The following is a 13,083-nucleotide window of genomic DNA, read 5'->3' as shown; positions in this document are numbered from 1 at the left end:
TGAGGATAAGTGAGATTGAAAGCGTCACATATTCCTTTAGCATGTGACGCAATTTGTGTCACATATGTCAAATTCATATACCTATTAGGAACAATTTGTACCCTGCTTCGTCATCCAGAATTAGCATTCATAATAAATATGAGGTAATACTTTGGTTAATCACATTTCATTGATCAATAAGTTAGGTAACATCCAATACATACACCAAATGTATATCCCAAAAGCTAACATAAGCATCCTAACACCTCTAGACATATTGAGATGCTAACAAGATTCTAAGCCCCTGAGTTGGTAGTAAAACAGGTATACCATGTGCATGTTTGAAACCAACAACAAAATACATAAGTCATCAACCATATCATGGTCTTCAGTTTAGCACAAGTATTATTGTCATTTGAAAGATCACCATCACTACCTCAGGTGCATCTTGAATATTTTCTCCTTTAATTCCATCCTTTTTTTCTTCATCTTATCCTTACATAATAAAAGAGAAGGAAACATTGGTGTATGTTTGTCTAGACAATAGCAAGTGCATTGAGAATTTGAATAACATTAACAAAAGAGAAGAAAATAAGAATTGAAGAAATAGTTACAGTAAGAAGAACGAAACATAACAAACGAGCCTATCTAAATTACATAATGAGTTTTATATGTGCTTTAATTTCATTACCTTGTGAGCCTTCCTTGCAAGTTGGATGAAATGGTTTTGCCCCCTTGTGGTAATACTTTAATTTTTTTCTTACGAATATATGAATTTTGCTTGAAAACATCCTAGATTAAAATTCCATTAATTAACAAGAAAAATATATCTAGTTTCATACCATTAACTACTTATTCACTGTCATTTTAAAGCATTCAACTTTTATAAAGATCAAATTGATATCACTACTAATGAAGGCTAAACACTATAAACCCCCGTACCGGTAGTATTTTGGTCCTCTAAATCGAGCTCTTAACAAAGAGCAGCCTCCTCATTCCGAAGCTCGGTGGGTATTGGTTTCCCCTCTGCAAAGAAAAAGATGTCCCAAAATTGTTACGAATCGAATGACTCCAAAACCAAATTTCAAATAAGAAACAAAGTACACACACATGTATCTAGAGATAGGAAACTTTCGAGAGCTTCTTTGATCTTGCGCTTCTTCTCATAGGGTAGGCCGCGTTTGCCTCTCAAGCTCTTTCTATACAAGTACTCTTTTGTAAAAGATAAATAAAGGCCCTCTAAACACGCTAGTGAAAAATGTATCCAAATCACCAAATTGAATGTGTGCCATTGCTAAACATTTCTACAGAGGCTGGGATTAGAATCTAACCAGTTAATGATGAAGGAACTTTCAATAGTTGATTACAAGTTTACCTTGTTCTCGTGTGAATACGCATGCCATCACAGTGTAGTAGAAAAGGAAAACTGCTTAAATTGATGATCTCGTTCAGGAATTCAGAAAACAAAAAATGAGCATTCCCAACTTAGTCCAAATGGCCTCCACTGAAGCCAACTCAAAATTAAAAATACCAAATATGCAAACTCAATTATTTAAAAAGCTTATATTACATTTAGCATAGACAAGAACACGAACACAAACTAGAGGGATAATATATGACATACTTTAAAATAAAAATTCACCATCACCAAGCACTTGAAAGTTATAAGTTACTTGAAGTGACTTGTGTTATCAAGCTTGAAATTAAAAAGATTATATAGAAATAGAATAATAATGGACAAAAAATGAAAAGACTCACAATCAATTACACAAGGGTATTGCTTGATGTGGTGCAACATGTGAAATGCTTTGGTATTTATACAAGTCAGCAAATAAAATTAAGCTTTTATCACTCCTTGGATACATAAAGCATCTAGTGTGATGTTTGTGTGCTTGAAAGATCGAACAACTTATAATGAGTGGCTTGAAGCGTTGAATAAATCATGGTTTGTGCTTTTTTGGTTTTTCTTGGGTATTGTTTTTTCTTCTTCTGGATTATCATCTTCTAATTTTTCTACTGTATACTTCTCACTTTTCAGCTTATCGGAAGCTTGCAAGAATTTTTCACCCAGATGTAAACAAGTAAGTCAGTTGTGCCAACTAAATTTTGACTAGTAGTGCTTACCATTTGTTTTTCCTCCTCTCCCTTAATGTTACTTTCTACCCGTTATTCTCTGTATTTGGTCCCATAAAAAGAGGGGTTACTTTCTACCCGTTATTCTCTGTATGTGGTCCTATAAAAAGAGGGGTTATCTCAGTTCACTATGTTGCAATTGAATGTTAAGAACATAAGACAGATCTCTACGTGCTCAGTTTCCATTAGAGTTTTTGACGTGTATTATTGTGCTGGATAGTATGTACACACTTTGTCACATCCCGGCTTGGGGTGGATCACTTCCCAGGCCCGCTATTGTGACATCCCACATCGCCCAAGAGAGTGATCCTTAAATGTATATTTCCATCTCTACCTAGCACGAGCCCTTTTGGGAGCTCATTGGCTTCGGGTTCCGTAGGAACTCCAAAGTTAAGCGAGAAGGGGGCTAGAGCAATCCCATGATGAGTGACCCACTGGGAAGTTGCTCGTGAGTTCCCAAAAACAAAACCGTGAGGGAATGATAAGCCCAAAGTGGACAATATCGTGCTACGATGGTGGAACGGGCCCGGGAAGTGATCCGCCCCGGGCCAGGATATGACACACTTAGTAGTCAGCCCGTAGAATTTTAAGATAGAAGGCTTGACCGTTCATAGTTACTTTATTCTTTTATATCCAGAAGAATATTCTCCCAAGACCTTGGCTATATTCATATCCTTTGTCAATAGTAGAGATCTTTTTAAGTGTTTCTTTTTTCCTTTTCCCCTATTCTAGTCAGTTTAAACGTTTGTGATGATGATGGGCTAGAAATGATGAGAGGCACATTCTAATACTAGTTTGTTTCATTTTTAGACTTTAGGATCTGTGCTGATGCGGTAAAGCTAAAGCTGCTAAAGATGCTGTATGTTTATGAGATTTAGCAACTTATGACTTAAGTCTTAGGCTTGTCGAACAAAATGCGTGAGGGGTTCAGTACATCAAATTAAAGTTCGAATGAATATTTGTAAGGTGGGAAAACAAGTTTGGATGTGAAAATGGCAGCTTGCTGGAAACCACTTGTTGTCTATTTTCTTGGGGCTATGTGGCTGTTTTAAAATTGGTGGACCAGAAACTGACCAAAATTCCTCTGGTCCTCATCTCACCACCTATGCTAAATGACTGGGAGAGTTTATTTTAGTTTAGTCAATTTTCTTGGATTTAAGGACACAAAACATGATTGAAGCATTGAGGTGGAAGCTATTCCGTCTAAGCAAAATGTCCACATTTATAGATTTACCTCAGGATTCAGGACAAATAATCTAATCAGGCAGTACATGTGAATCTTTTTGCGAACATTCTATCATAGAAATTATGGAGATATAATCATGTCTGGATTTTTGAAATTGCAGTTTCCCAAAAATCAAAGTTCAAAGTAATTAAAATTCAGAAAGTGGATTAATCATCCTCAAACCCAGGCAACCAAGAAAAAAAATTACAAACCTAACCAAGATTCTCAACCAAACTCATTACCTAAAATAACTTAAAATTACAGTGATTGAAAACAAATCTAAGAAAAACACCATAAATTTGAGACTAAACAAAAAGTTAAAGGGAAAAAGATAGGATCTAGAAATTGAGAACATACCCAAAGTTTTGGAGAACAAATGCAGAAAAGCCCCCTGTATTGGGGATTTCAGAGCTTGAATGCCCGAGCACTTCGACGGTGACGAAAAACAGATGGGCGAGTGGCTGAGGGAGGGAGATGAAGGAGAAGTTGTGGCTGCCATCACTGGTAACCACCAAGTGGCTGGTTGTTGGAGTGAAAGCGAAGGAGTAGAACGAAGGTGTGCTAAAGATGGGATGGGTGAGAACAAAATGAAATAGATTTTACAATTTGGGGGTTTTGATAATTACTTTCAATATTTTTTAATTCTTTTAATTTAAGGTTATATGTGAGGAATGGTCAGGTGGTCTTTTCTTTTGCTATGTGATGAATGTTAAATTTTGTCACATATTAACATTTCATTGGGTGGCAAACTTTCTCGCTCACTTATTTGTGACGAATCTAAAAGTATAAGTGATGCAAAATATTTTGGTGTCCTTCATAAATCTTAATGTGACGATTTTCAAAAAAGCGTCAACAATTTTACCCAAATGTGATGAATTTGCACCCACCACAAAAAATTCCGTCACCTAATCCATGTTTTCTTGTAGTGGTGTCACCGCTATGGAAACAAGCTGATGGAAGTGGAACCAACCCACCAGCAACCACAAAACCTACCCTAACCACGAATCTCGCCTAAATAAAGAAAGAGAACTTGAAACGAGCATGGCCCAAATATGAGTAGAGGCTCCAAGCCATGAAAGAGCTACTCACAAAATGGTGGGGAAGAGTTAGGGAGTGGAGAGAATGAGCTGCAGAAGTTAAGAAAGGGTAGGGGAGACACGAGGCAGCGGGGTGAATGGGAAGGGAGTGGAAGGAATACTAGAGGTGGAGGGGTTGGCAGAGGGTTAAGAAGGGAGAGAGAGGCTAGGAAAAGGGTGGGGAGTGGCTTCGTCGACCCCAACTTAGAGCAAGGGGTTGGTGATTTAGATTGCAGAAAATCTACGATTTTGTTTTGGGAGGGACAGTCGGGGAGAGACAAAGGGTGGGAGAGAAATTATTGAAAATTTTGAACCAAGGACGGAGTCAAGAAATTTTTTTTGGGTGGGCTGACTAAAAAAATTGAGTCTTTCAAATGGAGGACTTCTTTTCATTCACGGGCGTGAGGAGGGCCAAGTAAAAACTCACAAGTTTTACCTATAAATGCTTGTGTGAAATTTGAGTCTTACCTTTTCTCCTACAAATCAGAAATTCCAAGGAAGCAAATAAAAAATAAAAGAGAAGAAAAGAAAAGATGTGCGGAGAGCAATAGTATATTAAAATACCATAATGCTATTCTTACTATAATTTTATACCACATTTCTTTATCATTTTATGACACACCCCGACCGAGATCGGAGCGTGCTGGCCGTCACACGAAGGTGACGTAGCCATGTGCACGTGCGGAAGCTAATAAAGTAGTAATAAAAGTACGAATAATTTAGAAACTAGCATACAAGGTACTAAAACAAGTGCTAGTATAAGTGAGACACAATTCAGAGCAGGTCTATAGCAGTCCAAAAGAAACGTTGCGACATAAGTACACCCGAGGGTGACCCTACGCTGGTGAGTATCTGTCAGAAAAGCCGGAAGAACCCTCTGGGAGACCACCGAAACTGCTAAACAACTAGAACCTGGAGGGGCGCAAAACAAAAGCGTGAGTGGGCAAAAACAAAGCTCTTTGAAAACCATTTAGCAAAAATACATTCTAACCCCTCGCCGTAAAAACCTGTATACTTCCCAGAAAATAACATATATACGTATGTATAGATATGCCCAACATGCTCAAGGGTATGCCAATCATGCTCAACAATGTGCCATGTCAAAGCCTCATAATGATATGCAAGTGCTCAGGTATAAATCACATCAATAGCATAACATCTGGCAGCCGGAGTCACCTAACGTGACATGTACGGCTGCATATAGAGCTCAAATCTCAAACTCAATAACTGAACCTGCCCACGAGTCGGAACCACCTAAAGTGGTCTGTACGACAGGCCTGGGTGTAATATATATATACGCTCTAGTGCTACGATTACGTGAAGATTGTGCGAATAATCGCGGGTCACCTACGAGTCGGAACCACCTAAAGTGGTCTGTACGACAGGACTGTGCACCTAACTTGGATCCAAGCTGAGCGTGTGGTGCGGGAGGTGAACATCACGTGAAGGACTGTGCCTTACTCTGGGCGGGAGCACTAACACCGGGGGTGCAGGTTATGAGCTCTCTAAGCATCTCAAACTACTACTGAATATAAACATGCATACCACTTACCTGGCACTTACCTGTGCGTCCACGGCACCCAATACGCATATATAAATGTATGCCACTACTAATGCATGTGATGATGCATAAACAATAATAATATGGTGCATGGCATAACGTAATTAACCCTTTTTAATCAATTTCTGGGAATATAAATGTATATAGGTATATACGGAAAACAAAAGCCCACTCACTGGTATGTGGAAGGGTCGTAGCCCCCCTGCCTCGAGTGACCACGCTCGTCCTCGGGATAGGTATCACCTATATGCGAAATAACTATAAAAACGTTAACTTTAAAGCACATAACCTAACTTTCGTAATAACTTCTCATACATTACTCAAATTGGACAAATGAATATACCAACGTGCTCTACACAACCTCAGGATCACAACCATATTTTTAGAAAAATTTTCCTCCGCCGCACGCGCCCCCACTCGCCGGCCAAGGCACGGCCACACGCGCTGGCCACGCGCAGGCACGTGCGGCGCACACGGACGGCGTCAACTGACGTCGTGAGGAATATTCCGTTATTTCTAACGGATTCCGTCAACGGCGTCAGGAATATTCCGTCACCTTCTTCGCGCGAGACTCCGGTGCTGGAAAACTGGAAAAATTTCAAATCGTGTTTTCTCACTCGTTTCTCAACCATTTTTCATGATTCTTGAACCAAAATGAAGCTTAGGACTTGTAGAATCACGATAGACTACTTTTAAAGCCTAAAATTCACGAGATCATACCTGTCTCAAAACTCAAAAACCGGCCAACTTCGAAACCCACGATTCCGACGTCCAATTTCGTCCAACGAGCTACTCCGATGCTCCTTAGGACCTCACTAAGACACCTACGAGCTTCAAAATCCCAAAAACAAGCTAGATTAATGTTTGCATGAACAGTACACAAATCGGAGTTTGTGAAATCGACGTGAAAACGTCGGAGTTCTCACCTGAAAATGATATGGCTGTGTTCCCCTCAACCTCACGAGCTCAACTGTGTCCTTGGTTTCCTCGATCCGTGAACGTTCGAGTGAGTGTGTGTTTGTCCGTACGTTTTAAGGTGAACAGGAAGGGAGAAAGAGACACGGGACAGAGACAGGAGCAAGGGATAGAGAGACAGAGAAAGAGACAGTGTGTGAGTGTGTGTGTGTGTGGCCCAGCACATGCCACACCACACCAAACAACCAATAATGTCAAAGAAACGAACTAGGGGTAAAATTGTAATTTCACACGTGCGTTTCGATATTTCTGGGACGGGATGTCACATTTTAGGTGTTAAATGAGTTGGACAATCAAATCATTTAAATTAATTAGCATTTAATCAAAATGTTAATCAATAATTAATAAAAAGATTGTTAGTTAAGAGAGATTTGTCAGTGTGACCGTCACACGAAGTGGTACACCACGTATCCCTATAGAAATGGTGGGTTATGTGTGTTAAAAGATTAATAACTTAAAAATTAAAATTTTCTACCACTTGTATAAAAATACGTGGTGTACCATCTGTATTCCCGTCACAACTAAAAATTTCTCGTTAATTAAATGATGATTGTGGTATACGAGGAGTCTCATTCTTCCACTTAGGATTATTTAAGTATTTTAATTAATAAAAAGATCGAAATTAAATAATGTAGCTCATTCAACTCATCTGCTACCTAAGATGGTAAAGAAATGTGACATAAAATTATGATAAGAATATCATTACTCATTAAAATATCATTAGGCATTCACGTATATTTTCTTTATTAGAATTTTACATATTTAAAGTACATAACGATTTTTTGGAGTAATGACAAAAGCTCACTTAGCTACTCCTATTAATTCAAAGCACAAAATAACATCGTTTTAGGCACAATACAAGTACACTTAACCCTTAACCCTTAATCCATGCAACAAGTTTTCTCCAGTGATGAGGCCTAACAATTAACTTTTATCTAGGGTTTATTAAAGCCTAAATCCTAATTTATTCTACTAACTAAGCTTACTAACAACCCTAATTATGGCTATACATAATTATATATAACATGACGATCACACTACGAAACCTCAGTCAAAGTTTCCTATACATACAATCCAAAAGACATCACATCACAACCACTAACCCTAACCCTAACCCTAACCCTATGTTTACGTAATTGGTAATTACAGTATCAACCTAGAGAATATATATATAAAGTTTTAACAAAACATTTTCGTTACTGTTTACTTTTAACGAAAAATTACATTTTTTTCTGGTACTACTCACTATATCTCTATTTGTCATTTTCATTAAAACTATAATTTTTTTTAACTTTTCATTAGTTTTCCTCTAATTTAATGTATGTATACCCTCAAATATAATACAAAACTACAAATACAGAATAATAAACCTAGCGTACACAAGTTAATGGTGTCACTCACATAAGCAGTGCGAATGCAGCCCATTGGTACATGTAATATTCCAAGAACACACTTTTATTTACTAACAAGATCCTCTCTGGGATCTTTTTGATGAGGATTATGAGAATTCGTAAATTGTGTCCGTTTATCATACATTATGCGTTTAATTTTTATCAGGTACTGTTTGTAATTAATTTTAAATAAAAATATTTAAAATAATTTCTGATCGTATTGGTACCGTTTGGTACGTGGGACGGGACGGAACAGAGTGGGACAAGGCGTTCCGTCCCACGTTTGGTGCGCCTAAAACGGGTGGAACGAGCTGTTCCATGGGACGAGTTTTGGGTGAATTTTCGTTCCACCTCACCCCCTGGAACGACTCGTTCCACATCCGTGGAACACAAAATTATAACCTCTCCGTCTCCTTCTTCCTCCTTGTTTCCATCCGAGGGCATCTTTGCTCCCGCTCCGTTCCGTTCCGTCCTGTCCCGTCCCATTCCGTTCCGTCCCGTCCCGTCTGCATACCAAACGATACCATTATGTACGACGAACAAATATAATTAACGGATCTTTAAAATCCCCACAAAATGGATCCCGCCAAAATCCGGATTCTTTTATTTAATCAGCGTCAATCAAGTCAACTTTTATTTTAATCGAGTTGGTGATGACGTACTATTTTTATTTGCATAGTTTATTACCATTCTTGAAAAACTGAACCGCGTTGAATCTTCTTTGCAGTTTCCGACAACCTTCTTTGCAGTTTCCAACAACCTTCTCAGTTCCCACACGCTTCCAACTCCTATATAAAGGGTCGTGTCAGGGTCTCATATCCACATACTCTGACATTACCTGTAGTACTACTAAGAATTATCACGTAATCTAGACTAGCTATATATATCAACCATGGTCTGCCAGAAGGTTCTTGTCGATGAGGTGTCTGGTTGGCTGAGAGTGTTCGCCGATGGCTCAGTTGACCGGACATGGACTGGACCGCCTCAAGTCCAGTTCATGACTGAGCCAGTCGCACCACATGATGAATTCATCGATGGAGTTGCCACCCGAGATGTTTGCGTCAACGAAAACCTACGGCTACGAATTTATCTACCAGAGACAAACCCCGAGGATTCTTTGAAGCTCCCTGTAATCCTTCATCTCCATGGAGGTGGCTTTTGTATAAGCCAGGCTGATTGGTACATGTACTACCAAATGTACACCAAGCTCGCACGCTCAGTCAAAGCCATTTGTATCTCTGTCTACTTAAGGCTCGCACCCGAGCACCGTCTCCCCGCTCCAATCATCGACGGCTTCTCTGCGCTGCTCTGGCTTCGCTCCGTTGCACAAGGCGAATCATACGAGCAGTGGCTAGTCAGCCACGCAGACTTCAACCGTGTCTTTCTCATAGGGGACAGCTCGGGTGGAAATCTCGTGCATGAAGTTGCCGCTCGAGCAGGGAAGGTGGATTTGAGTCCGTTGAGGCTAGCAGGTGGGATCCCTATCCACCCGGGATTCGTTCGATCAGTGAGGAGTAGGTCGGAGTTGGAGCAGCCAGAGTCACCTATGCTAACCCTAGACATGGTGGACAAGTTTCTGAGCTTGGCTCTGCCATTGGGTTCGACTAAGGACCATCGGATAACTTGTCCGATGGGCTCCGGAGCACCGTCTTTAGATACTCTGAAGCTGCCGCCGTTTCTTCTATGCATTGCTGAGATGGACATGATAGTAGACACAGAGATGGAATATTATGACTCCATGAAGAGGGCTAAGAAGGACGTGGAGCTTCTGATTAGTCCAGGAATGAGTCATAGCTTTTATCTTAACAAGATTGCGGTGGATATGGATCCTCAAACGGCTGAACAAACCGAGGCTCTAATTTCAGGGATAAAAAATTTCATCAACAACCATTAATAAAATCGACCATGTAATTGGTAATAACGTTACTATATATATTTGGCCACATATAGGTCGTTTGTTTCATGCCCAATGTATAATATATATAAACTTTCGTAATGAAAATAAAAATTGCAATTTTCTTATGTTTTGCTTCTTCTTTTTTTTTTTGCTAAAACGTTTTGCTTCTTTTTTTGTTTTCCCTGTTACAAGCCCTTATTTAACACGATGAATTTATGCAAATTTAGATTAAAATCTTAAAATGATGATTCATATCCATATGGTGGTTCATATTCATCATGTATATATCTAACTTGGTATTTTGAATGGGGATGTTCAGTTGGTGGCCTTTGACCTTTCTCTCTTACCTTGGTCTCACAGGTTGAAATGTGGTGTGTGCTTATTGTTGTAGCATTATACCTACTATTCTTTTTGAACCAACCCAGAGGTTCGAAAATCCCCATAGCGCTAGTAGATATGGGCATTTTTCTTCACCTAAATCTAGCCTAAACGATATTCTACACTAACTTCCGCATTAAAAAGAGGACAAGATTTGAACATAAAAAAACAATAGATTTGAATAGGAAAGCCGTAACCATGGGGACAAACTAACATAATTCTTTAAATTTCCTAAATTGGTCATTTTCTCAAATTTTATCATCTCTTTTGTTAATAATGGTCTCGCAGTAAATTAGAAAGAAAATAAAAACATAAGTTTGGAGAATTTTGAAAGTAGAGTAACAAAGGGACGAATACATGACGGGGGACCATCTACATTTGGAGATTGAGAATTTTTTTTTTCCTGATTGCACACTTCGAAGCTCACAAGTTGAATAATTCAAATCGTTCAATTTAAGTTATCGGTCTCAATTAGTTCATATCACTGTCACATCTGATACACAATCTCTCTTCAACAACAATATATTTTTTTTACTCACATAATCCCTCGGTTCAACAACTACTTTTTCTAAGGGTCCAGGTTTTTCAATTAGTAAATTTCAATCAATTTTTACAAGGGGGAAGGGGACCATTTGCGTTGCCTTTATGTTTGTTTGTACCTGGTTTTGTTTTTTTTTTTTCGGTAAACTGGGCAATATCATTCCAGGGCAAAGATGCCTAAAGAACACAAGAAGCCTACATTGAGGCAAGCAACAAGAACTGCAAAAAATCGAGCAATATAAGGGGTACAAGGTAGAAAGACTCTGCAACAAATGCTAAGGCGTCGCCCCCTACATTGCTTAAACAAAATCAAGGTGGATAAGGTAACCCATATTTGTTCAAAACATTGACCAACGAAGATGGAGGTCTATCGACCCATGAAGCATCGCTCATCTTCGGAAACCTTTCTGACACCATCCAATCCACCGCTATATTGGCTAATTTTGGAACCCAAGACCAGCGACAGTCTTTAAAGGAACCCCCTAATCGCCTGACCTTCGCCAGAGTAGGATATGCCTCCCAGTTGCCATTTTCCAACGAGTATGTCGAGCTGGAGATCGACTTAAGAGAATCCGATTCCATAATGAAAAATATGAATCCCAGTGATAAACCCAGTTGACACCCATGAAAAAGTGCCAAAGCTTTTGCTTGACCAACATTAGAAGCCAAGATTCTGACGAGAGCAGCAGCAAGAAAATTTCCTGCAGCATCCCTCACCACCGTCCCCGCGTAGCCTAAACCACCCAAAGCTTTCCAGCTTGCATCGACATTTAATTTGATGAATGAAGAAGTTGGGGAAGTCTAACAAGCAACCAGTGCATCACCCATTGAAGCAGGTGGTTGATGATTCCCGAAAGTACGAGTCACCTCAGAGAAATTATCAGCCGAATGGGAAATTACAAACAATACTCGGGATGGGTTGACTTCCTTTTGATTAAAAATGAAATTACACCTAGCTTTCCATATGTGCCAGCATGTGAAGGCAATGAAAGAGAGCAACCGCTCATTTTCCTGATGAGACCGAATATTAGACACAATGATGGAGTTAAGCCACTGCTCCCAAGTCGAAATCACATCCTTATCAATTCGATAACTTAACATTCCTCCAAACCAGATTAGTTCCACCCACGAACACAAAAGAAACATATGTTCCACAGATTCCTCACCATACTGACAAATAGGGCAGATTAGGGAGGGGGCAGATCACAGTTTGAAAAGATCCACCATTGTTGGGAGGGCTCGGTGTAATGTCTTCCACATAAAATTTCAGATTTTTGGAGAGGTATGTAACTTCCAAATATATTTCCAAACCTGCTTTAGGACATGCGGAGAACGTGCGCTGGCCGTCCAGATTAAGCATCTGTGAGTGAGCCCGGTGATATCCGGATTTCATCGTGTACCTTCCATGCTTATTGAATGCCCACACAAGTCGATCCCCCTTAAAAACATCCCCAATATAAGTCTCAGTGATGGCATGTTGTTCTTCCTCCACCAAGAAGCCTCTAAGGAAGTCCATGTCCCATGTTCCTAAATCATGACAGATTAAAGAATCCACCCGTATATTTCTGAAAACCGCGACTTCACTAGTTGGTGTTGGATGACCCAAAGGGAGAGATGTGATCCATTTATTGTGTGAAAAAGAAATATGAGTCGTTGGTTTGTGTGAGGTGGGCTAGCGGAACGAGTTAATGAAAACTATTAGATTCAATTTGTGTGTTCCAAATTAATGGATCTTTGGGCTCCGGATACTAAAGTCCATAATGGGTCCAATTCCATTGAACATTTAAGCACAACAGTTTTTCACATTGTATTGCTTTGGGTTATTTAGAAAATTGAAATAGCATCACAAAGAATGTCTTCGACGGATTCTAAATCATACAAATCAAACTTTAACCTACGGAAGATTGAAAAATTAATAAACAAGATGT

At 39.4% G+C, this 13,083-nt stretch overlaps 1 protein-coding gene and 1 long non-coding RNA gene across 2 annotated transcripts; one reads left to right on the top strand and one right to left on the bottom strand.

Moving 5' to 3' along the window:
* Positions 1-161: 161 nt before the first annotated feature.
* On the bottom strand, positions 162-3,866 carry LOC137748721 (uncharacterized). The gene is made up of 4 exons (XR_011070109.1): positions 3,695-3,866; positions 1,355-1,405; positions 922-1,005; positions 162-474 (listed from the first exon to the last, which is right to left on the bottom strand). It is a non-coding gene; the product is annotated as an uncharacterized lncRNA (long non-coding RNA).
* A 5,284-nt stretch (positions 3,867-9,150) lies between these two features.
* On the top strand, positions 9,151-10,362 carry LOC137748669 (carboxylesterase 15-like). Its single transcript, XM_068488837.1, has one exon. It carries the CDS (start codon positions 9,233-9,235, stop codon positions 10,232-10,234), a length of 1,002 nt encoding a protein of 333 aa, XP_068344938.1. The 5' UTR covers positions 9,151-9,232; the 3' UTR covers positions 10,235-10,362.
* Positions 10,363-13,083: the final 2,721 nt, after the last annotated feature.

This window comes from Pyrus communis, chromosome 10 (assembly GCF_963583255.1).
Source record: "Pyrus communis chromosome 10, drPyrComm1.1, whole genome shotgun sequence".
Taxonomy (NCBI): domain Eukaryota; kingdom Viridiplantae; phylum Streptophyta; class Magnoliopsida; order Rosales; family Rosaceae; genus Pyrus; species Pyrus communis.
The sequence above is the reverse complement of the archived record's forward strand: the minus strand, read 5'-3'. Positions and strand labels throughout refer to the sequence as shown.

Excerpts from the sequence above, each read along its gene's own strand:
- LOC137748669 (XM_068488837.1), top strand. The coding sequence starts at position 9,233 with ATGGTCTGCCAGAAGGTTCTTGTCGATGAGGTGTCTGGTTGGCTGAGA.